Raw genomic sequence first — 24,416 nt, forward strand, 5'->3', positions numbered from 1 at the left:
ATGAGCCCTCATCTCATTTCAGCACAAAGTAGCCCCTTCGCTGTGAATTTTTTTTGCCTGTTTAAAAGAAACATTCTCAAGCCGTTTGGGACACAATCTGTATGGTAGTCACCCTGCTAAAGGATCCAGTCCTGCTCTGACTGAAATCAGACTCCCAGCTGACTGCAGGAACGGTGCCCTGGGAAATCTAGCATACACAGAGAAGGTTGGTGAGTAAAAACAGGGATTAGGTAACCTGTAAAAGTGGAAGGCCAGAACGGCTGCTACAGTCAACTGTGGACAAGAAAAGCATCATCCCACAGGGTCTGTTCTGCAAGGGAAGGACAAATAGTCTGGCCACAGCCGTGCTGTTGCCAGGAAAGCTTTTAACAAGATAAGCATGTAACAAGCAGTCACAAAGACGCAGTTTGCAGAATCAGGGATTTTGCCCTGAGAGCAACATGGAAAGGAGACAATGCACAAGGCACTTGGCTAAGAGTCAGAACTGCCCTGACTGGCCTGCGTGACCTTGGGCCCACTCTCTGCGGCCCAGTTTCGGCATCTCCAAAGCGGCATCTCATGACGCTTTCACACGGTTGCAAAGCATTGTGAGATTGATGGATAAGAGCGAAAGGAGCCGTGTCCTGTAGCAACCTCCCTCGGGCCTCAGCATTGCAGCTGTACCACAGAAGCCGCACAGGAAATTCGGGGGTTGGGGAGGGGTCTGTCACATCCCTCTCCCCAGCGCTTGTAGTGAAATCTTCGCAGGCCGCCTGAGTCAAACCCCGCTCTGGGTCGCAGGCCGAAAAGGGAGGGATTTTTCACATCAGAATGGTGGGAAATTGGTCCAAGCTGCAGCCTGCCTTGGTTCAGGACCCTAGGAGATGCTCAGAGCTTCGCAGACGCACACGTGGTGCCAACCCCACTGCGTCTCAGGAGCCACCGCCTGGGAGCGGAGCCCGGCCCCGTGCAGCCCTTTCTGCCCGGTTTCCGGTGAGCTCCCGAGCCGGAAGCGTGGCACCCTCACGCCCAAGGCCCTGAGCCCCGGCCTCTGGGGCAAAGGAGACCCAGGCTGGGGCCCCAGCGGACGCCCCTCCTAGCCAGGGCCCCTGGAGCCCAGCAAGTTCATCCCTCCAGCCACGTGGCCTGGCCTCAGCCCGCCCAGGACAGGCTGAGTTTAGAGACCCCGCAGCTTGCCAAGAAGGCCCCAACTGGCTACTATCTATATGTATCCGTTTGCCACTAGCTCCGCCTGCCCAGCCTCTCTGGCCAATCAGCAGGGCTAGCCCCACCCTCTTTAGCGCCTCTGGCCAATGAAGCGGGAAGGGGGCGCGGTGGAATGCTCACCCAGCCCCGCCCCGCGCCACCGACCAATCAGAGCACGAGGGGCGTGACTTCTCCCGAGCCCCTCGGAGAGGCAAAGGGCGCGGCTCCCGCCTCCTGCCCAATCAGAGCCAGAGGGGCGCGGCTTCGGCGGCACCCGGCCCCGCCCCGTCGCCGGGCTGTCCAATCGGCCGGCGCGCGGGGCGTGGCCGGCGCGGGCCCCGCCCCCCCGGCGGCCCGGCCCGGGCCCCGCCAGCCGCGGGCGCGGCCAGTGCGGCGGCGGCGGCCCCATGGAGCGGCGGGAGGGCCCCGGGCCCGGCTCGGCCGAGGCGCTGGCCGCCCTGGCCGCCTTCGGGAAGCTGCTGCTGAGCCTGGCGCCGGTCTACGTGGCCGGGCGGCTGGGCCTGAGCCTGGGCTTCGTGCTGCTCGGCCTGGGGCTCTACGCGGGCTGGCGGGCGGCGCGGCGGGGCAAGGAGCGGAGCCTGCGGGCCGCCCGCCGCCTGCTGGAGGACGAGGAGCGCCACGTGAGCGCCGCCGCCGCCGGCCTCTACCTGAGCCCGCGGGAGCTGCCCGCCTGGGTGAGGAGAGCGGCCCCCGCGGGGCCCCCCTTCCCCCCTCCGTCTCTTCGCCCCCCCCCCCCGGGGTTCCCCCCCCCGGGGTTCCCCCCCGCCGTCTCTTCGCCCCCTCCCCCCCGGGGTTCCCCCCCGGGGTTCCCCCCGCCGTCTCTTCGCCCCCTCCCCCCGGGGTTCCCCCCGCCGTCTCTTCGCCCCCTCCCCCCGGGGTTCCCCCCCGTCCCCCCGCCGTCTCTTCGCCCCTCCCCCCGGGGACCCCCTGGCCCCCCGCCTCCTCTTCGCCCCCTCCCCCTGGCCCCCCCCGGGGTTCCCCCTGGCCCCCCGCCTCCTCTTTGCTCCCCAGGGATCCCCATCCTACCAGGGTTCCCCCTGTCCCCCCTGCCTCCTCTTTGCCCTCCCCTCTTCCCTGGGTGAAGACTGCCTGCCCCCCCCAGTTCTCTCTGCCTTACCCTGGGGAACTCCCCATCCTCTTCACCCCCCCCCCCCCCCCCCGCCATCAGCTGCCCAGCTGGATGAGCAGACCAGACCCCCCCCAGCAGGGACTCCCTCATTCCCCCCATCTCCTCTTCACACATTCACCAGGAGCTGACTCAGCCCTGTCTAAAGATCCTGCTCCTTGGTCCCTGCCATCCTCTGCCTGTCCCCACCCAGCCCCCTTGGGCATCGCGTGATCCGTCCTTGGCTGGGTCTGTCTACAGCACCCTTCTCCCAGGACATCATATGCCCGTGTCCCGCCCAGAGACTGCGCCAGTCCTTCTCCAGGAGCCCTTCGCTCTGGGCATCCAGGCCCCCACCCTGGCTTGGCCCCATCACATGCCAGTCCTGCCCCGCCCTGCCATCCTGCCGCATCCCTTCACCCCTTTCCTCACTGCTTCTCCTCCTACCCTTCCCAGTGGGCCGGGTTTTTCCATCTCTCTCTGTGTGTGGGGAGCAGGTGGGGATTGGATCAGTGACGATGCAGGGGGAGCCCCTCCTGGTTTTAGGGTCTTGGCCTGTTTCCCCCGCAGCCCCCTTTCCAGCAGTGGGAGCGGCCTGCCCTGGGTTTTGCTGGGGCTCCCCAGCAGCCGGCTGCTGGTTCTTTTCGCACCAACCGGTCCGTGCTGAGCTGTGACGCCAGCACGGAGCACCTGGCCCTCAGCCGCCGGCGCAGGGAAAGGAGAAGGGACCAGCTGAAGGAGGCTGCAGTGGAAGCAAAATCCCGAGCAGCCAGGAACAGAGGTCGGCGTCTTCAGTCTTAAGTGCTGAAAGTTAGACGCCGACATCCAGACAGGGCCCTGATCCAGCAAAGCCCCCAGGACGTGTCACCGAGTCCATCCCTGTTGAAGGCCCCTGGGCTCTGAGCACGTGCTTAGGTGGTTTGCTGAATCCAGGCCTCGGTTATTTCAGTGGGAGCGTCTGCAGGCTAAACCGTTTCTTTGGGTGCTTCCGCTCAGACCTGGTGGGAATGTTCTGGCTCGGGGCTGGGTTGGCTTGTGTTAAACCTGCGCTGGATTCCAAGTTAATTGGAGTCATTAACCATCGGCCCAGAGCCCATTTCACGAGGTATTTTCTGCTGGGGCTTAAAGGAACTAAAATCTAGCGGCGGGAGTGTTTGTGGCCGGGTGCTTGTGCGGTTTTTAGTTCTTCTTCCTTCCTCTTTGCCCACCAGAGCATTTCAGGTACCCCTTGGACAAGGGGGGCTGGAGCAATCTTTAGAGCTCCATTTTTTTAGGAAATAGAAGTGACGTCATTATGATATTTTAACACCTTTAAGTGGGAAGCGGTGTTATATGTGGATTGAAGCTAGGAACCGGCACGGTAGGTCAGAGCAGGGGTCCATCTGAGTCCAGTATCCTGTCTCTAGCAGTGGCTGGACCCCAGCTGGTTCCAAGGGACAATTATGGAATGACCCCCCACAGAGGGGAAGTTTCCTCCTGACCCCTATCAGTTGGAGGTTGACACGTGCCCTGAAGCATGAGGGTTCAGATCTTTTCCAAACTCTTCAGTAGGCTTTTTAAACCCTACCCCTGCAGTGTCTGCAACCAAAACCTCACAGCAAGGTACTGCCGCATGAGAACCTTAGCGTGACGTGGGACAGACTCAGTGAAATTGCTTAGCTCATCAGCTCCTTCGGGCAGGGTCCAGAACAACATCTGATCTGGTTTACCGACCCAAAATGGATGAAGATCTAGATGCGTTACACAGTGTCAACAATGACAAACCAAAATCCATGTTGAAAAGAGGGTTGTTGCTTTTTTTGGCCACGGTGGTTAGGAACTGGGGTGGGGTGAAAGGAAGTGAGAATACAGATCTTCGCCTCAGGACTAGATGTCTTTCTGCCAGAGATGCACTTGCTCACCCAGCAGCCCTGGGTGATTAGACTGGTGCCTTCTGCCCTGGAAATCCAAGATTTTAATCCTGAGGGATAAGGAAGAGCCGAAGCGTCATCTTCTTGGTTTAAAAAAGTCTTGGGCCCTGTTTGTCCGGCAGCTGGGGTGGGGGAAGCGGGATGTGTGTGTGTGCTCGTCCCCTTACACACCATACATGGAGAGATTTCCCTGCACTGGCCGCTGCCCCAAAGGCCTTGGGTTGCTCTGGGATGCCGGCAACGCAGCCCGGCTATGCGTGGTCAAACCCTGAGTGCTTTGGCCCCGTTTGGCGGGGGATCATACAGGGGCAGTGGGGAAGGGTCAGATCCCTTTTGCAAGAGGGGTGAGATGGGGGCTGGGAGCTGCTCATTGGAGAGTTTTCCTGTGTTTTCCAGCTGCCCACCCCAAGCCGTGTCTCCCCTGGTGGGACCAGCCGGGTGGGGCGGCCCCCTCCCCCAGGCCAGGCTGGTGTGGAACCACATGGGAGCGATCTGCTGCCAGGCTTCACGGCATTGGGGTCTAAAGGTTGGGCTGTGAAACAAGCACGGCCCCAGGGCAAATGTCCTCTGGTTGTGGGCAAACCTGTCTGTGGGGGGCATGAGAACAGAGCTCAGTCTCCAGGGCTTGTCCCCTCCTGGGCCATCCCACTGAGGCTGCCAGCGCCGGGGCTGGCTAGTGCCAGTTGGCTGGGTGGCTCAGGGGCTGGTGGTCTGGGCCTTGGGGGAGCTGGCTTTGCTGAGTGACCTTGAGCGAGTTGCTTTGGCTCTCTCTGCCTCAGTTTCCCCACCCAGCCTTCATCTGTCTACCCAGCTCGCGAGCTGTTTGGGGCAGCGACCCCCTCTTGCGGCTCCGGGCACAGCAGGCCCCTGAGCCCGGCTGGCCCCTCTAGGCGCTATGGCGATCCAACGCTTTGCGCTGCAGCCCCCTGAGGCCTGGCAGACTCGTTTCACAGGCCAGGAATCGCTCCTGTCTCGGCTCCACCCCGCCGGCCTCCAGCATCCCCGCTCCTGGCACGCATGGAATGTGGCTGAGTCACCGCCAGCCGCCCCCTCTGTTTTCTGCCGTAACGGAAACCCTGCTGCTGCGTCTTTCGCAGCCCCGGGCGGCCTTGGCAGCTGCCAGCGGCTCTGTGGGTGTCGCCTGCTCCCCATCCACCCACCTGGCTCTGCTCCGTGAACCTGCTCGGGGGGCGAGGGGCGGGGTGGAGCGGCTGTGATGGACGCAGGCCCCTGTGGTTTGCTCATCCACTGTCTCTAGACAGCCGGTTCCTGCCTCTCTTCCCCTCCCCCCCCCCCAAGACGTGCGGCCTACAGGCCACGTGGGGAGCTGGCCCCACGGCCCAGGCCAAAGCCTGGGAAAGGGGGCAGAAAGGCTCCTGCTGGCTTTGGGTCAGGGCCGCCTCCGGAGGGGGCGCTAGGGAGCCCCTTGCTGACCCCAGCTGGGGGAACCGGTTCCCCAACAAGGTCCAGCTGGAGCCCAAAGCCGGGGGAGGCTGAGCTGCCCCCTCCTCCGCCCCCATAGAGACCCCCCGGGCCAGGCGCGTGTGCAGGGTTTGGCGCCCTGCGGGCTGGTCACTCAGCACCAGCTGCGTGACGGTAGCCGTGCGGGGCCTGTTGTGCTAAAGTCGCCCTCGACGGGCACGGCGGGGAGATGCCCCCCCGTGGTGCCCATGGGGACAGGCCGCCCAGACCGGAGCTGGGCTCTGCCTCCCCGGAACAGGCCCGGCAGGTTTGGAAGCGTCTCCTGGGCGGTGTTTGCTCTGCGGGGCGCAGCTCCTGCCTCCTCCCCCATGAGGGCTAGTGAGGGGGGCGGGGGGATCGCGCTGCCTGACCCAGGCCTGGCGTCTTGGTGCTGGCCCGGGACACTCTATCTTACACTAGCCCTGCCAAGTTCTCCCTTGCGATGAGTGTGGGTGCTGAGCCGCCCTCACCAGCAGGCCCTCTCCCAGGTCAGGCTTACTGTACATATGGGGAAACTGAGGCACAGCAGGTTGGTGAGCTGGGACTAGAACCCAGGAGTCCTGACTCCCAGCTTGTGCCCATGACTTTCCTCTCGGCGGAGTGGCGGGCTCTTGGCTTTAACCCTGGCTCCTTCGAGCCAGACTCGCCGCCTTAGCAGATCTCCAAGCCAAGAGAGCTCCCCCTACCTGCCCTGCTCGCCCCCTGCTGGTTGGCTCAAGTGTCCAGATGGTGGAGCCCTGAGCCAGGCCCCGCTGCGGGCAAGGCTGCCCATCTGAATCTTTGCTGGGCAGATCAGGTCTCTGCAGGACCCGCTGGGGCGACCCAGGGACTTGGCCTCGCAGCATCTGGCCAGCGGGGAGGCCTGGTTGGGTAGCAGGAGATCTGGGCTGTGTTCAACCGGTGTGGCTGCCTCCTCTCTGTGCCTCAGTTTCCCCATCTGGCCTAGTGCTTTCCAGCAGCCCGGGACTATGGGAACCGCAGCTATGCCAGAATGGGACTTGGCAGTCGCTCCCTGCTCCCAGTTGCAGTGCCCCAAATCCGTCCCCTCCAATGGACACAGGGTTTGTTATCGTAGGGTCTCTCACGGGGGCGGGGCTGGGGGTGCCCGTGTGTTATCGTTGGGTCTCTCACGGGGGCGGGGCTGGGGCTGCCCGTGTGTTATCGTAGGGTCTCTCATGGGGGTGGGGGAGTGCTTGGCATACTGGTTTGTTTTTGTAGGGTCTCTCACGGGGGCTGTTGGTGTTTTGGTTTTGCACTGACCCCAGGTCCCTCTCTGGTCTCCCAACCCACCCCTTGATCCGATTCCCTGCAGGCGTCGTCTCCTCCCCTCTGGGTCACACAGCCAGCCTGTCCCCAGAGCTCAGCAGGGTTGGTCCCTGTCCCCCCCTGCCAGATCAGCCCCCCCTTCCCAAAGACCTCCCTGGACACCCCCTTCTCCAGCATCATTTCTGGGGAGCCAGGTCCCCCCTTTCCCCGAGCTCTTGGCTTGTGCCTCTGACCACCAGCAGGCCGTTAATCAGATGTTCTGGGAGCCCCCCCTTGACCCCCAGGCTGTGGGATCTCTGCCCACTGGGTCCCGTGGTTACCGCCCTGCACATGATCCACGGCGGGGCCAGCTCAGTGCCGTATCTAGGGCAGAAGTGCCCTTGGGCCTGACGCCTCCCTTGTGATGGGCAAGGGAGGGGTCTGGTGGGGGTAGGAGCCAGGACTCCTGGGTTCTGTCACTGCTCTGGGAGGGGAGTAGGATCTAGTGGGGTTTGGGAGCCAGGACTCTTGGGTTCCATTCCAGCTTGGGAGGGGAGTGGGATCTACTGGTTAAAGTGGGAGGAGGTGGCCCCCTGAGTCCACTGCTCATGCCCCATGTGGGAGGGTGCAGCCCATGCCCCGCTGGTCCCCTCCCCTCCATGTGCTGCTCTCTGCCTTCGCCTGCGAGGGGAGGAAGCGAAACAGCTTGCGGAAAGCTCTGGGCTCCCGGCCGCAAGGCAGCTACCAGCCCCTCGGCCTCTCCAGCTGCCACCCTGCACGTCCCTCGGCTCAGAGCTGACAAAGGGTGGTGGGGTTTGGCTGGGGGCCAGGACAGCTCTGTCCCCCGGCATCAAGCCGTCGCTTCCTGGGGCCGGGAACACACCCAGCCAGAGAGCCCGAGACATCGACCCCGCGGGCTGCTTGGATCTGGCCCGGAGCCTGCTCCCCGCCTGGACGCCGGCTGCAGCCGCTCTGGGGGCAGCTGTTTTGTGTCCCTCATCTGTGTCTGTTGCAGAGCCCTTCGCACGCTCTGTGCCAACAGGGAAATGCAGCCACCTCTGGGGTGGGACACGGGGGGTCTGTGTGTCCAGGGATCCCTCACCCAGCACTGAGATGCAGCCACCTCTGGGGTGGGACACGGGGGGTCTGTGTGTCCAGGGATCCCTCACTTGGCACTGAGATGCAGCCACCTCTGGGGTGGGACACGGGGGGTCTGTGTGTCCAGGGATCCCTCACCCAGCACTGAGATGCAGCCACCTCTGGGGTGGGACACGGGGGGTCTGTGTGTCCAGGGATCCCTCACCCGGCACTGAGATGCAGCCACCTCTGGGGTGGGACACGGGGGGTCTGTGTGTCCAGGGATCCCTCACCCGGCACTGAGATGCAGCCACCTCTGGGGTGGGACACAGCGGGTCTGTGTGTCCAGGGATCCCTCACTTGGCACTGAGATGCAGCCACCTCTGGGGTGGGACACGGGGGCTCTCTGTCCAGGGATCCCTCACCCGGCACTGAGATGCAGCCACCTCTTGGGTGAGGCGCAGTGGCCAGGGCACGCTATGCAAGGGAGAAGAGATCCTGGCCAGGAAGCAGGGCCACTCCCCTGCTCTTAGTGAAGTGGCTAGCAGGATTTCAAAGGGCCGACAGGATGAGGCCTGAGCAGACCCCCCCGGCCAGGCCTTTCCTGCTCCCTGCATTGATGTCTGTGACCAGCACGCTGGCATGGGGTTGGGGCTGGACTCCGCGGGGTCCCTCCCAGGGCTCACTCCCTGAGCCGAGGGGCTCTGACAGGGGGTGGGGGGGCAAGGGAAGGCCCCCCCTTGATTCTCGTTGGGCACGTGGGGATCCTCCCTGCGAGTCATGGCCCAGAGTTTCTCCCCCCACGCTCCTGACTTTACACCTTCTGCCCGCTCTTGGCTCCCTGGCGCCTTCTCTTCGTCACCCTGGTCTCCACCACTCCTTGGCCCGGTGCCAGTGGCCATGCCCAGCCCGTCCTGGGCTCCCCGTCACATCCGTCTGCCCCCCCCCCCCGCCCCCCAGCTCCTCGGCTCCAGTCGCTGGCCCCCAAAACTAGCTCCCTGGCCCTCGAGGGAGCCAGGCCCAGCTTGGCCCAGTTCATGGGATCACGATTGGCACTGGGGCCAGAGGCAGCTGGTGACTTGGCGGGTTTGGTTCATGCTCCCCCCCCCCCCCCCCCCCGCAGCCCTGTCCTTAAACCGGATTGAGGGGGGAAGGGCGGGGCTGCAGGGGGTGGATTTTGAGATGGGTGCACAGCGTTTCGCTTTGATTCACCTCGCGGGGAAGCCGGCGCCCCCACTTCCCGCCCTGCCAACGGCATCGCACGGGCGCCGCCCCCCCCCCCACAGCGGGCCGGCCGTGCGTCTCTGTAACGCTGGGGGGTGACTTGCAGGGTGAGGGGCCAGGCCCGGAGCCTCTTGCACGGTCACGTTGCCCTATTTCCCCAGCTGGCAGGCCAGACCGAGCCGCAGGGGAGAGATCCACACACAGCACCCTGGGGGGAGCCCCATGGCCCAGCCTGGGCCCGGGTCCCCCCCACCTGTCTGCAGCTCCCTGTCCTGCACCCCACAGCTCTCCCCCCTGGGCTGGACGCGGCGGGGAGCAAAAGGGCTTTGCCCCTGGCGGGGTTGGTGCCGCACAAGGACAGAGGGGGCCAAACCACCCTCTGAGGCCCCTAGTTCAGTGCCGGGGGGGCAGAGGCAGGCAGGGCCGCCTTCCTCCCGCGCTGGCAGCTGTCCAGCAGCCTGGCACGGTGCCCCACTTGGCTGCTCGGCTGCTGGTTCAGGCATCTCCTGTGGTTTTTGTCCGCGGTCCCCCCTCAGCTCTGAGAAGAGAGAGATGAAGAAACCTGCCCTCGCCGGCTGTCAAAATTGCTTCATGCCCAGGGTCTTGGCAATAAGCAGCCGTGGGGGCTGCGCCGTGGGGCCCTTGACCCCGAGGTTGCTCCCGCCGCGTTGTCACCCCGGGCCCAGCCACTCGCTACCCTGGATCAGGGCTCCTGGCCCGGCCCGTCCTCGCCCGCTGACCCAGTGTTCGCAGAGCAGATTAAATTGAAACGGGGCCCTTGGCATGTCCTGGGCTTTTCACTCCCCGTGATAAGGAGCCTGGTGCAAACAGCAACAAGAATCTCTGTTTGCAGGAGGCTGGAGCTCCTGGTACCCCTGCAGTGTGGGGCCGTCATGCACTTCCCAGACATCTCACAGCCCCCTCCTGGGGCCGGTGGGGGGGCGCGAACCCCAGTTTGCAAATGGGGAAACTGGGGGAGAGGAAGTGACTTATCTGTGGTCACATAAGGGACAAGAACCCAGGAGTCCTGGCTCACAGCCCCCTGTGCTCTAACCCACCAGACTCACTCCCCTCCTAGATCCAGGGGTAGAACCCAGGAGTCCTGGCTCCCAACCCCCCCTGCTCTAACCACCAGACCCCCACTCCTGTCCCAGAGCCAGGGAGAGAGCCCAGGAGTCCTGGCTCCCCAGTCCCCTGTGCTCTAACCCACCAGACCCACTCCCCTCCCAGATCCAGGGGTAGAACCCAGGAGTCCTGGCTCCCAACCTGCCCTGTTCTAGCCACAAGACCCCCCTCCCTGAGCCCTGGGAGCTTGGCATCCCCCTGACGGGCTCTGTCTGCCTCTGTCTGCAGGTCAGTTTCCCAGACGTGGAGAAGGCCGAATGGCTCAACAAGGTGAGAGTGAAGGGTGGGCATGTGTCCATCAGCCATGGGGGGCAGGAAGGGTTTGCTCTGCCCCCCAGCTAACGCCCCTCTCCCCCACCCCCCCACTTGCACCCTGCAGATCCTGGCCCAGGCCTGGCCTTTCTTCGGGCAGTACATGGAGAAGTTGCTGGTGGAGAACATCGCCCCCATGATCCGCGCCTCCAACACCCACCTGCAGACCTTCGCCTTCACCAAGGTCGACATGGGCGAGAAGGTAGGGCCCCCACCTTGGGCCACACCCCCCCCCTTGGCCCACGTCTCCCCAGCTGCTGTGTTAAACTAGGCTTGGAGCAGCCAAGCACGAGGCTCCTTTGGCTGAGGCCCGAGCCACTCGCTGTACGAGTGAACTCCAGCGGGGAGCGAGGGAATCTCTGCCTTGCTCCCTCCTTGCTGCTGGAGGAGACAGATGGAGCTGGGGGGGGGGGGCGGGATCCCAGGGATATACAGGGTCAGTGGGACCCCAGGCCTGTTACAGCAGCCCCTCCCTGAGCTTGGGGGAGACCCCCCCATCACGTGGGCTGAGTGCACGTCCGTTCCCTCAATTCGCCCGCAGCACGTGGCCTTGTTAAGCAGCTGCCTCGTCCCACCCCAGGGGCAGCCGCATTTCAGGGTCAGAGCCATTCCGAGCCCTCTGGGGAGCCAGCACCCCGATGTGGGGAGCCAGGATCTCCCTGGCAGGGGGCAGGGCGTGCTCCGGTAACCGTCTGCCTCCTGCTTCCATCCAGCCCCTCAGGGTAATGGGCGTGAAGGTTCACACTGGCCAGAACAAGAAGCAAATCCTACTGGACCTGACAGTCAGGTAAGGAGCCGGCTGCCTCCGCGCTGCCCCCTAGCAGCCAGCCCCGATAGCGCAGCTCGGAGACTCACCCGGGGGTGCCGAATGTGCTGGTTCTCAGAGATTGGCCTGGTCGCCCGGGCCAGGATCTCACCGTGAGGAGCCACAGGGCCTGTCTGTGGCCAGCAGCCTCGGCCCTTAGGCCTGGCTGCCCTGTGCAGCATTGGGTCCCCTCCCCGAGGCATGGTGGGGCAGCCGGCCCACAAGAAGGGCAATGAAGTGGGCGGGGAGGACCGGTCTTGGCTCTCTGCTAAGGAGAGGATGGGGGTCCCTGGTCTTGGGGGAGCTGGGGTACGGTGAGGGGCGTGCGAAGGGTTAAGTGGGGGGGGAGGCGCCGCGCCCCTCATGCTCCCGTCTCTGCAGCTACGTGGGGGACCTGCACATCGACGTGGAGGTGAAGAAATTCTTCTGCAAGGCCGGGGTGAAGGGGATGCAGGTGAGATGCTCCCGCTGGGGGCACTGCAGCCTCTGGGGGCAGCCGCTTCCCCCCCTTTCCACCCTCCGTTCTGCGTGGGGGTTTTGCTGGGATGGAAGTATTTGCGGGGTGGATTTTCAGGAGGGGGGGGCTGCTGGGGAGCTGGGGGAGGTGTGCAGGGTGGGGGCTGGGGAAGTCTGGGGGGGGATTGGGCCTGGCGCTCACTCTCCGTCTTGCCCCCAGCTGCACGGGGTGCTTCGCGTCATCCTGGAGCCCCTCATCGGGGACATGCCCATCGTGGGGGCCCTGACCATGTTCTTCATCCGCCGCCCCGTGAGTACAGCCCCCTCCAAAGCCTGGGGGCTGCAGGGAGACCTGGCTCCAAGCCCTCCGCCCCGGCTGAGGAATGTGTGGGGCACTGGGGACAAGGGTGGGAGATGGGAGATCTGTCTGGGGCCGGACCTGCTCTCCTGTTTGGGGGTGCAGATGGCTCCTGGGGGTGGGGACAGAACTTGGGTTTCCCCTGGGCTCTGAGCACCGGGCTTCCCCGCTGCGCAGCCTGGGGGCTAGGGGGGCGTCAGTCCCTGGACGTGTCATGGCCCCACGGCCCCAGGCTCTGGCTCACTGGATGCAGCCACGGGAGGGGTTGACTGCGGGGGCCCCGGGAGATGCCAAGATGCCTTTTGGGGAGGGGGGGGCACTGATAAGAAGTGCACCCACCTTGTCTGTCCATCTATCCGGGATTCCCAGCGTGCCCTCCAGCTCAGGGGGAGCAGCTGGCGAGTCTAACACACACACCCCCCCCCCCGCTTCTCCCTCCCCCAGACTCTGGACATTAACTGGACGGGGATGACGAACCTCCTGGACATCCCAGGGCTCAGGTGAGTCCCTGCCCAGCCCCCCCAGCCTGGGGGTTCCCACGCCCAGTGAATGCCCCACGCAGCAGGTGGTAGGGTTGGAGGGCAGGGAGGCAACTGGAGGAGGGGGGCGCAGCAGGATCCATTCCCTGTCCAGTGTGGGTCCGCGCCCCCATACCCTGCAGCCCAGCCATTCCTTGGTCACCCTCCCCTCCACGTTTATGGGATGGGGGGGAGCTGGGGCCAGTTCCCCCCCCACCCCAGCCAGCTGAGCTCTGCCCTTGCCCCGCCCCCTGCAGCTCCCTGTCGGACTCCATGATCATGGACTCCATCGCAGCTTTCCTGGTGCTGCCCAATCGCCTGCTGGTGCCCCTGGTGCCCGACCTGCATGACGCGGCCCAGCTCCGCTCCCCGCTGCCCAGGGTAAGGCCGGCACCGCGCCCGGGGGGAGGGGCCGGGGCTCCAGGGCCCGGCTGAGTCTCTCCCCCCCCGGCTCCGCAGGGGATTGTGCGCGTCCACCTGCGGGAGGCCAAGGACCTGCAGTCCAAGGACAAGTACGTGAAGGGGCTGATCGAGGGCAAGTCGGACCCCTACGCCCTCGTCCGCGTGGGCACCCAGCTCTGCACCAGCCAGGTCATCGACGAGAGCCTGAACCCCGTCTGGAACGAGACGTACGAGGTGAGCGTGCCCCACGGCCGGCTGGCGGGACTCGAACTCGGGGCTCTGCAGCCCGACTAGCCGGGGAGCCTCTCAGATGGCTGCCCGTGGCCCGGGCGCTAGAGGGGGACGGAGCCCCGGGTGGGGTGCACGTGGGTCTGGGCTTGGTGCGCTCCCCCCTCCCGATGCACTGACCCCTCCCGCTTCTTCCGCACCCCCCAGTTCGTGGTGCACGAGGTGCCGGGGCAGGAGCTGGAGGTAGAGCTGTTTGACAAGGACCCCGACCAGGACGACTTCCTGGGCAGGTGAGAGACGCGGGTGGGGGGGCACCAGGCTGGGATCCGCACAGGGGGGAGCCCCGCTCTGGGGATGGGCAGAACCACGATGGCTGAAGCCACGGGGGAGGCCAGGGCCAGATTCAACCCCCCCTCGGAGCGGCGAGTTCCAGCCGGGCGCTCACGGCGTCTCCTTCCGCCCCTTCCAGGATGAAGCTGGATTTCGGGGAGGTGCTGCAGGCCCGCGTGCTGGAGGAGGTCGGTGGGGCAGCAGGAGGGAGTTGGGGCAGATTTGGGGACTGAAGGGCTGGGGGGAGCACTGGGGGGGGGGTGCGTGGATTTGGGGGGGTGCCCCCCCAGGTGTGGAGGTGGGGGAGCTGCCTGGGAATTTCTTGACTCCGCATTTCCCCTCGGAGAGGCTGGCTGGCTGAGAGTCTCTCTCCGGGGGCTGGGGGGGGCGTCTGGAAAGGGTTGGGAAGGGAGACGGTTCCAAGCCGTGAGAGGCGTGGAGCCGAGGAGCCACGGGGTCTGGAACATCGGGTCAGTCCCAGTGTTGGGCTTCGGAAAAGGCCAACAACACTGAGCCGAGCCGGGATGGTTTTTTCCCCCTGTTGATGGAGAAAATTTCAAGATTTTGACTTTTTGTCCCAATTTGGGGTGGGAACATTTTCCCCCGGGCCGAGAAACCTGTTTGATGCCCAGCTCTGAGAGACGCTCGGCCCGGGGGGGCGGATCTGGGCGGGTCAGAGATGATCCCTTTGGGGGGTGGGGAGGTGAGTGGGTGGAGCAAGGTGCGGGGGCGCAGGGGGGCTGTGGCGGAAATGGGGGCTGTGGATGGGGAAGGGCAGACAGGGCTCAGGAGGGAGGTGAGGGGGCAGAGGTGGAAGTGGGGGGCTGGGGGAAATGGGATTCAGGGACTGACCCAAGTTCTGTCCCATCCCCCAGTGGTTCCCGTTGCAGGACGGTGGCCGGGGCCAGCTCCACCTGCGTCTGGAGTGGCTCACACCCATGTCCGATGCCTCCAAGCTGGAGCAGGTGAGAGCCCCCCACAAAATGCAGGAATGGGACCGGGCGGGCCCAGGAGCCTGATCCTGTCCCCCCGTCGCGGCCAGCGCCAGCCTGGGCTCCCCTCGACTCTGAGGGGCTCCCTCCACGGGGGGCGTCCTGCCGGAGCCGGGGCTGTGGATAGAGGACATCACCACAGTGCAGCCCCCACCGCTCACTGGGAGGAGAGTGGGGTCTAGTGGTTAGAGCAGGAGGGCTGGGAGCCAGGACTCCTGGGTTCTCTCCCTGGCTCTGGGAGGCGAGTGGGGTCTGGTGGTTAGAGCTGGGGGAGGAGGGAGCTGCGAGCCAGGATTCCTGGGTTCTCTCCACAGCTCTGGGAGGCGAGTGGGGTCTGGTGGTTAGAGTGGGAGAGGAGGGAGCTGCGAGCCAGGACTCCTGGGTTCTCTCCACAGCTCTGGGACTCCATCATCAGTTGATCGCAGCCTCCGTTTCTGCAGAGACCAGGGCGGTTGCAAGGACGGATAAGTTCAGCTTAAGATCCATGGGGGGATTGGGGAGGACCAACTCCTGGGCAGACAAGAATGGGGGGGGCCCCACAGGGGGGTCTTGTTGGGCCAGAGCTTTCAGGGGTGACTCCCCCTCCCGCCCAGGTCCTCCAGAGGAACCGAGGAATCTCCTCCAAACCAGAGGCGCCGTCGGCCGCCATCCTGGTCGTCTACCTGGACCGGGCCCAGGAGCTTCCTGTGAGTATCGGCGCCATGTGGGGGTGTCTGGGGAAGTGGGAGGAAGGGATCTGTACTGAGTGGGGCTGGGGGGGCTTGTCCTTGGGGGGATGGGGAGGAGGGCTGGGCTGGGCTGAACTGAGCTGAGCTGGGTCTTGGCCCCCGGTTACCGTCAGTGACCCCCCATGTCTTCCCACAGCAGAAGAAGCCCGGCAAGGAGCCCAACCCCATGGTGCAGCTCTCGGTGCAGGACATCACGCGGGAGAGCAGGGTGAGCCACCGTCGCTGGGGCAGCCTTGGAGCTGTGGTGACCCCCCCCCCCCCGGCCACCGTGTGATGTGGGGCTCGCAAAAAGAGTGGAGCCAAAATGGAGCCCCCAGCTCCTCCCATTCCAGCCTCCCCCAGCAGGGACCGCTGTGGGAGTGGGGCAGGAGCTGGGTGGGGCTCCCAAGAGGGGGTGCTGTGGGGAGCAGGGCAGGAGTGGGGGCGCTCCCAAGAGGGGGTGCTGTGGGGAGCAGGGCAGGAGTGGGGGCGCTCCCAAGAGGGGCCACTGTGGGGGGCTCCCAGCAGGGGCCACTGTGGGGAGCAGGGCAGGAGCTGGGGGAGCTCCCAAGAGGGGGTGCTGTGAGGAGCTGGGGCGTGCTGGCTGTTGGGGAGCCCCTGTCTCCTCCTGCCCTGGCCTGCTCCAGCAGGGGGCGCAGTAACCCAGCTCCGTCTCCTCCCCCCAGGTCGTCTATAACACCAGCTCCCCTGTCTGGGACCAGGCCTTCCGCTTCTTCCTCCAGGACCCAGCCAATCAGGACATCGACATCCAGGTGGGCTCCGCCCCCTTTCTGCCAGGCTCCACCCTCTTGCCATAGCCCCGCCCCTTCCCCCTGCCTGGGCAGTAACAGGAGCCCTTCCGCCCCCTGCAGGTGAAGGACGACACGCGCCAAACCAGCCTGGGCTCACTCAGCGTCCGCCTGTCCCGCCTGCTGACTGCCGAGGACATGACGCTGGACCAGTGGTTCCAGCTGGAGAACTCGGGGCCAGGCAGCCGCATCTACATGAAGCTCGTCATGCGGGTGAAGCCAGGGCAGAGAGATTGGCCCCCGGGGCGGGAGGTGGATCTCGGGTGGGGGGTGTCCCCCAGCAGCTGAGAGCTCTGCTGCCACCATCAGCTGTCCCCCGTGATCCCCGGTGCCGCTCTCCCCACAGATCCTGTTCCTGGACGCCCCCGAGGTCTGCGCCTCTCCCCGGCCGTGCGCCCCGGGACAGTCGGACGTGGAGACCAGCACCTTCGCCGGCAGCAGTGTGGACCCACCGCCCCGGCCCAGCCGAGCCAGCCCCGACGCCCAGTTCGGCACCGAGGTACAGCCGCGAGAGGGGGCGGGGGATGCTCACCGTATGGGCCCCGCAGCCAGCCCCTCCCATGGGGCGCTGGGACAAGCCCGCACCCTGAGGCAGCCAGTTCGAATCTGGCCCAGGGCGCTGGGTGCTCGCCGGGCTCCTAGCAGGGCCATGGAGACAGAGCCCCCATGGGGGCAGCGAGCCTAGGGCTGACTCCGGAGGGGGGCTCTCCTGTGCAGCGTCGGGGGTGGCTGTAGGGAGAAGCAAGTCACGCGAAGGCTCCCACCCCCACCCCTCCCCGCAGAGCGTGATCCGCATTCACCTGCTGGAAGCTGAGAACCTCATCGCCAAGGACAACTTTATGGGCGGCATGATCCGGGGCAAGTCGGACCCGTACGCCAAGGTGCGGCTGGGCGGGCAGAGCTTCCGCAGCCATGTCATCAAGGAGGAGCTGAGCCCCCGCTGGAACGAGGTCTACGAGGTGAGGGGGGCGCAGGCTGGGAAGAGCCCTGGGGAGCAGAGTGGAGGGGTGCCCCTCACCCCACCCGCCAGAGCCCCTCCCCTTCCCGGGGGGCTATGCGGGACCAGCCGAGCTGAGCCTGCCAGGAGGAGGCAGAGAGACATTTCCCCTCCTCTCCTGCCCCTGAGTACCCCCGAGGGGCGGGGTGGGGGTCTCATCCATCATTCTACAGATGGGGGAACAGCACAAAGGGCGGGACCGCCCAAGGTCATGCAGCGGTCAGATCTGGGAGTAGAACCCAGGAGTCCTGGCTCCCAGCCCCTGCCCACTCTAAGTCACTAGACCCCCCCACCCCTCTCAGAGCTGGGGAGAACCCAGGAGTCCTGGCTCCCGGCCCCGCACTGTCCCAGCCTGGTCTGTGCCAGGTGGTGGTGGGCTTCTGGTGACCCCCCCTCACACCCTTGTTTGCCCCCCCCCCCCCCCAGGTCATCGTGAATGAGATCCCCGGCCAGGAGGTGGAGTTTGAGATCTACGACAAAGACATCGACAAGGACGACTTCCTGGGCAGGTGGGTTGGGACCGGAACCGGGCAGGGGAGGGGAATGAACCAAACGGGGGCTCCCAGCCCCCACCTGCTCCACTCGCCTCCTCTTGGGGTTCCCTGGTTCGGGGAGCAGTTGGGGGCCCCCCGAGGGCTTCTCTGCACCCCCTGCCCAGTCTGCAGGGCCCTCCAGCACGATTCAGCTTTAGAGGAAGCCGTGTGGGGGGGCCCTCCCCCCAATCTGACCCATGTTCTTCCCTCAGGTGTAAGATCGCCCTGAAGCGAGCCCTGAGCAGCCGGTTCATCGACGAGGTGGGAGCTCGTGGGCCCTCTGGGGGCAGCAGTGGAGGGAGGGGGCGGGGGGGCTGGGGCGGGCAAGGGGTCTGACCCCTGCTGCCTTTCTCCTTCCAGTGGCTCCCCCTGGAGGACGTGAAATCCGGCCGCCTCCATGTGAGGCTGGAGTGTCTGCCCCCCACCCCCAACGGCGCCGAGCTGGAGCAGGTACGGGAGGGGGGGCCCAGCCAGCCCCCTGCATCCTGGGCAGGCTGCACTGGGCACTGTGGGCTGGAGCACAGAGTACCCAGGGAGCAGGGTAGGGCCAGGGTCAGCTCTCAGCCCGGGGGGGGCGGGGGGCTACAGCGATACTGTGGGGCTCAGCGGACAGTGGGTTCAACACGCAGCAGATGTCACAAGCGACGCAAGCCCCCCCAGGCCCGTTCGGTATTGGCTCCCGGAGAATCCCCAGCCCTGGCTCTGGGCGGGGCGGGTGCTTGGCCCAGGGTCGGGCCCGGGCTTTGCTGTACAGCCGGGACCCCCGGGGGGCACAGCCGCACCGCTCAGGCTGCAGGAGCCCTGCCAAGCCGGTGAGGGAGGTAACGCAGAGCGTCCGTCCGCCCCGTCCGGGGCAGAACAACCTGGGATGTCGGCCGACGTCTTCCTCATCGCCAGCGCCCGGGGGGCTGCCCGGGGCGGGTCACCATTCAGCCGTTTCTCTGGGCCACCATCACGGGCCTCAAGCCTTGTGCCAACGGCCGAAGCTCATGTCCTGTGGGGCACAGGCCCCTTGTGTTACCGCTGAATAAAATGAAGGTGAGCTAGCCCCATGGGCTATGCAACCCGTCCAAGACAGGGCCAGCGCTGGGCTGCGGATCGGGACCCCAGAGCTGGGCCAGCGGGGGGCTGCGGGTCGGGAGTGAGGGGCACCGGCAGAGCTGGAGGTGGGGGGAGCCCAGGCTGGGCCAGCGGGGGGCTGGGGATTGAGGGGCACTGGCTAGCGGGGGGCTGCGGGTGGGGAGTGAGGGAGCGAGGCCGCGTGCTGGGCACTCGCTCTGTAGCCAGCCCTCGCGGTGGGGCGCCATGCTCCCCTCCCCTGCCCGCGGTTGTGGGCAGCCCCCTGGCGCTGACCCGCGGGGCCGGGCCGGGCCTCATGCTGGCTCCGTTCCAGGTGCTGATGGTGAACAGCCTGACCCAAAGCCAGCGGAGTGCGGAGCTCTCGTCCGCCCTGCTCTCTGTCTTCCTGGACCGGGCAGCCGACCTACCGGTGAGCGCGCCCCGAACCCCCCGGACTCTTGGGTCCCGTCCTCGCCCAGGCCTCCTGCTCCACCCTCTGTGCGCGCTCTGCCCCCGTCCTTGTGAGACCCCCAGTTTGCGGCCGTGGCTGGCTCCTGGCGGGTGGCTCCAGCTTGTGCCAGCCGGCCCCGAGCAGGGCAGATTCCCAGGCTGCCCCGGCACCAGCTGGGGGCCTCCGGCACAGCCTGTCGTGCACCCCACTGCCTGGTCCTGAGGGTGGGGGCTGGGCCAGCTCCATGGGGCTTGTGCCCCCTAGGTTTCCTCCACTCACCGCCCCCCTTCTCCCCAGCTCCGGAAGGGCTCCAAGCCCCCCAGCCCCTACGTCAGCCTCTCCCTCCGGAATGTCTCCTACAAGAGCAAGGTAGCGGGACGCAGGGGTCGGTTTGTGGGGCTTGCCCGGTGATGGGGGCTGCCGGAGAGGGAGAGGCATTGGGACAAATGTGGGGAGAAACTGGGGGGGTCCCTGTGGGTCGGGGGGGGTGGTCTGGGGGGTTTGCCCAGTGGTGGGGCTGCTGGAGAGGGAGAGGCATTGGGACGGGGGCGGAGCGGGTGTTGGGGGAGTACTTGTGCCCAGAGGTGTGCCGTGCGGAGGGGCACCCCTGTGTGTTGGAGGGGGTGTGTGGCAGCTGGTTGGTGGTGCTGGGGGGGGGGGTCCTGGCCTCTCTGCTTTCACAGGCTCCCCACCGCCCCACCCCCCAGATCTCCACCCCCACCTCGGAGCCCATCTGGGACGAAGGCTTCTCCTTCCTCGTCAAGCGTCCCCACGTGGAGTCCTTGGAGCTGCAGGTAAATTCCCCTCCCCCCCATCCCTCCCTCCACTGTCCGACCCAGGCCTGAGCTCTGTCTGTCCGTCCGTCCCGCCCGCAGGTGAAGGACGAGGGGGGGCAGAGCCTGGGGGCGCTGAGCCTGCCCCTCAGCCAGCTGCTGGTGGCAGAGACGCTGATGCTCGACCGCTGGTTCCCGCTCAGCCACTCTGGCCCTGGCAGCCAGGTCCTGCTGCGGGTGCAGCTGGGGGTGAGTCGCCCGGCGGGGGCGGGGGGGGACCGGGTGCACTGGAGACTGAACCCCTCTGATCCCCTTGTCTCTTCCCGCCCCCCAGATCTTGGTCCCCCAGCACTCGGGGGTGGAGACCCTCAGCGCCCCGTCAGCTGGCGAGGAGGCCGAGAAGCACCCGGGGGGGTCAGAGCCGGAGCTCTACGTCAGGGAGGACGGGGACCCCGGGGGTGCCGGCCCTGCACAGGAGCTGCGTCACCGCCTCACCCACGTGGACAGGTGGGGGGTGCCTGAGTGGGGGGGTGCAGCCGGAGCGTCCGGCCCCCTGGGTTCCCAGCCCTTTCCTGGGGGACCCTGGGGCCCTGCCCACCTCCCTGGTGCCAGGAGCTGCCACTTCGGGGGGCTGCCGTAATGCTACTAATAACGAGCATGATATAATGGGGCTGGGATCTCAGCTGGGGGCTCCAGGGGCTACCGTAACACTGCTAATAAAGGGCATACTACAATGGTGCTACCGTAATGCTGCTAATAAAGGGTCCATTACCCGGGTGCTACCATAATGCCCCTAATAATGGGCACACTACAGTGGTGCTACTGTAATACCACTAATAAAGCTCATGTCATAAAGAGACTCAGCTGGGGCCTCTAGGTGCTACCATAATACTGCTAATAATGCACCCACCTGAATGGGCAGGATTCTGGTGCCCCCCCTAACGCTGCCCCCTCTCTCCGGCACAGTAACTTGGAGCTGGCGGAGGGCCCCCTGGGCCAGCTGCAACTCACAGCCTGGTACCACACGGACGAGCGCAAGCTAGTTGTCGTCGTACATTCCTGCAGGTAATGGGGGAAGGGGGGGGGGGCGAGCATAGCGATGCGGAGATGTTGGGACCCCTTTCAGGGCGGGGGAGGTTTCCCAGGATGCCTGGGTTCTCCAGCTGCCCTGTGTGAGCTTTAAGTTCCTCTTGGCCGGCGGGGTCTCGGTTCAGCCCCTGGTTACAGAACCAGCTGCTCTGAGCCGCTGAATGGAGCTCATTGGAGGGGGACTGCGTCCCCCTCTCCCCCCCGCCCTCCCCCAGGTGACCCACTCAGGCCTGACCTCAGGGCTGCGAGGGGCTCCCACGTACCTGGTGCCCATCGTCCCCCTCCTGGAGCTCCCCTACCAGCAGCTGTAAGATCTGGGCCTTTGGGGTTCAGCTTCTAGGTTACCCCACATCCCTACACAGGCTGGCCCCCCAGAAGCTTGGCACCAGCCCCCGTCGGGGCTGCTCTGGCTTTCCGGGCACGTCTCTGCATTGGCGGTAGAGCTTTGCCCCGTTCTGATTCCCCTCGCCCTGTGTGTGTCCCCCCCCGCCCTCCCCTGCCTCCCCAGGAAGCTGAGGGCGAGTTCGAAGGACATTCCCGACCCCTACGTCTCCCTGATCCTCCTGCCCGACAAAAACCGCGTGACCAAGAGGAAAACCACCGTGCGGAAAAGGACCCTGAACCCCGAGTTCAATGAGAGGTGATGGGGGGCAGTGATGGGCTTGGGGGGGGAGACCTCTTCCCACTGGTGCAGGTCCCGTCCCCAGGCTCCCCTCACAGCTCTGTCTCCCCACCACACCCTGCCCGGCAGGTTCGAATGGGAGCTGTCCCTGGAGGAGGCCACGCGGAGGAAGCTGGAGGCCTGCGTCAAAAACAGCGTCTCCTTCATGTCCCGGGAGAAGGAGCCCCTGGGGAAGGTAAGGGGGGGCATCGCCATGGTTACCGCTGGGCTCTCCGATTGAGGGGGGGGAACAATCACTTGACTCTTACTTCTTTCTCCTCAGGTGCATCTTGACCTGTCGCAGGTGGACCTGACCCAGGGCAGGGCCCAGTGGTGAGTGGGGGGGAAGGGGCTGGGAACACCCCTTGCCCCAGCTAAGCAACGGGGGTGGGGGGAGTCTGGGAATGCCCCTTGCCCCTCCCCCCAGCTGGAGCAATGGGTGGGGGGTCTGGGAATGCCCCCTGCCACTCCCCGCAGCTGGAGCAATGTGGGGGGGGTCTGGGAACGCTCCCCCTCTCTGGGGAGAGCAGGCAGGCCCAGGTGGGTTCCCCTGGCGAAGTCCAGGGCCAGTGCGGCTCCCTGATCTCTGTGGCCTCAGACCCCAAGGTGGGAAGGTGGCTGCGGTGTGGCTTCCCACAGACAGAGCCGTGCAGGGCCCCAGCCGTCTCCAGAATGGGGCCCCGTGTCCTGCATCTCTGTGGGTCTGAAGAATCTCAAGCTCCCCAGGAAGGATGGGGGGTCTCTTGGCTGCATCGGGGACCCTGAGCAAATGTGGGTCTGGGGGCCAGGGCTGCTCCTGGGTCACCATCCCCAGCCCCACCGTCCCCAACCCCACAGGTGCCCAGCTCGGCTCAGCAAAGGCTCCTGCTCCGTGGGGGTGGGATCTGGGCTGGGGGGGCGGTTCTGGAGGCAGCTGCCCACCCGTTCACACTCTTCCCCCCACCCCCCCTTGATCTTCCAGGCACAACTTGAAAGACGACAAGAGCAGCTCTTAGTCCCCCTGGCAGCCCCCCGCTTCCCAGCAGGGTCCAGCCCACGCCCGCCCCTGGCGGCACCAGCCTTCGCTTGTGTGGCTCTGAGCACGCGCCTCTCTTCCGTCCTCTTCGGTGTGAAGCCATGGGGGTGAACGCTGGGGGGGGGCTGTGGTTGCGGGGGTCACCCCCACCATTCCCCACCCCGCGTGTCTGATCAGGGATGCCAAACGCAATCTGCCTTTTAACTGACCAAAGAAAATGGACCCACGGCGGAGCCAAGCAGGGGGCTGGGGCCTCATCCTGGCTCTTGGGCACAACCCCAGATGGAGCAGGGATCAGGCAGCAGGGTGGGACGTGGCCCCCCCCCCCAAGAACCCCACCTGCCTGGTCCGAAAGGCAGGCCGTGCCCGACGGCACCGCGGGGCAGGAGTTGCTCAGCAGGTCCCAGCTGGCACGAGCTGCCCCAGTGTGGTAGAGAAAGCGGCCCAGATCCCAGGGTGACGGGCGCGGGTGAGACCCCCGCCGAGCCGCGGAGGGCAGGGATCCTGTCCTGGGCGGCGAGAGCCCCAATGGGTTTATGGCCCAAGAAGGAAAGTTTCCCCCTCACCCCCTGATATAGCTTCTCCCAACCCTAGACCCTGTCGGAAGAAACTCCCAGCTGCCCCCTCCCCTGTACCCAGCAGCGGGGCTCCCAGCCCCATCACAGAACCCACCGGCCCCCTCCGCCCCACTGCAAAATGCAGCCGCTCATGCTCTTCGCTAAGGGTCTAGACACCCCCCCCAGCCCCGCACAGTGTCTTGCTCTCTCCAAGGCCCTCATCTTGTTTTTCTTTTTCCCTTCTCTGGGATTTTTTTATTTCCTTGTGCCAACGTCTCGGCTTTTTTACATTATTTATCTCACGTGCCTTTTCATTCTTGTTTTAAAAAGCAGCCGGATCAGGGTGGGAGAAGCGGGCTCCAGGCTGGCTGGAGGGGGCAGAAGGGCTCTGCCCCGTACCCCCGGGCGTGGGGTGAAAGTAGATTTCCTCCGGACGGTGCCCTGGTCCCTCCCCATGGGAGCCGCCCCCTGCTCAAGCCAAAAACTCTCGCGCCGTATTTATCCGTATTGTGAAGACGCCGCTTTTCGAGTGTTTGCACCAGGAGCGTCCCCCGCGGCCAGCGCCAGCCAGGCCCCCCGCAGCCGGACTCAATCGCGCCCGCTGCCTGTGGGGCAGGGCCCACGTCTGCCAGGCTGGCACCCTTGTAACCCGCCTCTGCCAATAAAAGCGAGCAGCCGACTGGCCCAGCAACGTCCGTTTCACCTCGCGGGCTGGTCACAGGGGGACCTCCCACGTTCGATGGGGCCTGTCCAACTTCCCAGCCCCCGGGGCGCCCCCCATGGGGTTCGGGTCTGGTTCTCAGCTACCCCAGCCCTGGTAGGGACCTGCCCTGGGGCTGGGCGGAGGCTAGATGCCACCACCCTATCTCCTGGCGAGTTGCCTGCTGTACCCGCGCTATCTGCCCTCCTGCGCCAGGTCCGGTGGATCCGAGCTGTGGGAACTGGGTCTGATGGAGGGGGAGGGGGCGGCCCCCCCGGCTCTCCCCCTTCCGCCTGGGAACAAGCCGGGCC

At 65.6% G+C, this 24,416-nt stretch overlaps 1 protein-coding gene across 2 annotated transcripts; it reads left to right on the plus strand.

The window, feature by feature from the left end:
* Positions 1-1,588: 1,588 nt before the first annotated feature.
* Positions 1,589-24,089, plus strand: ESYT1 (extended synaptotagmin 1). Of its 2 annotated transcripts, none has more exons than XM_077838572.1 (31): positions 1,589-1,880; positions 10,582-10,623; positions 10,733-10,867; positions 11,379-11,452; positions 11,852-11,924; positions 12,147-12,236; positions 12,729-12,784; positions 13,060-13,183; positions 13,262-13,438; positions 13,640-13,722; positions 13,902-13,950; positions 14,638-14,727; positions 15,348-15,440; positions 15,619-15,690; positions 16,148-16,234; positions 16,334-16,483; positions 16,617-16,769; positions 17,053-17,229; positions 17,694-17,776; positions 18,013-18,061; positions 18,161-18,250; positions 19,194-19,289; positions 19,608-19,679; positions 20,018-20,104; positions 20,186-20,332; positions 20,418-20,590; positions 21,050-21,148; positions 21,681-21,812; positions 21,924-22,029; positions 22,117-22,166; positions 22,795-24,089. In XM_077838572.1, the coding sequence occupies exons 1-31, from the start codon at positions 1,593-1,595 to the stop codon at positions 22,826-22,828; spliced, it is 3,231 nt and encodes a 1,076-aa protein (XP_077694698.1). In that variant the 5' UTR covers positions 1,589-1,592; the 3' UTR covers positions 22,829-24,089. The 2 variants fall into 2 exon arrangements, with proteins under 2 accessions (XP_077694698.1, XP_077694699.1); XM_077838573.1 differs by having other exon boundaries at positions 15,622-15,690.
* The last annotated feature ends 327 nt before the right edge of the window (positions 24,090-24,416 follow it).

Source organism: Eretmochelys imbricata, chromosome 20, assembly GCF_965152235.1.
Source record: "Eretmochelys imbricata isolate rEreImb1 chromosome 20, rEreImb1.hap1, whole genome shotgun sequence".
NCBI lineage: Eukaryota > Metazoa > Chordata > Testudines > Cheloniidae > Eretmochelys > Eretmochelys imbricata.

Coding starts and splice junctions, on each gene's coding strand:
- ESYT1 (XM_077838572.1), top strand. CDS start 1,593: ATGGAGCGGCGGGAGGGCCCCGGGCCCGGCTCGGCCGAGGCGCTGGCC. Junction 12,785..13,059: donor CTGGACATCCCAGGGCTCAG/GTGAGTCCCTGC, acceptor CGCCCCCTGCAG/CTCCCTGTCGGACTCCATGA. Junction 20,591..21,049: donor CGCCTCACCCACGTGGACAG/GTGGGGGGTGCC, acceptor TCTCCGGCACAG/TAACTTGGAGCTGGCGGAGG.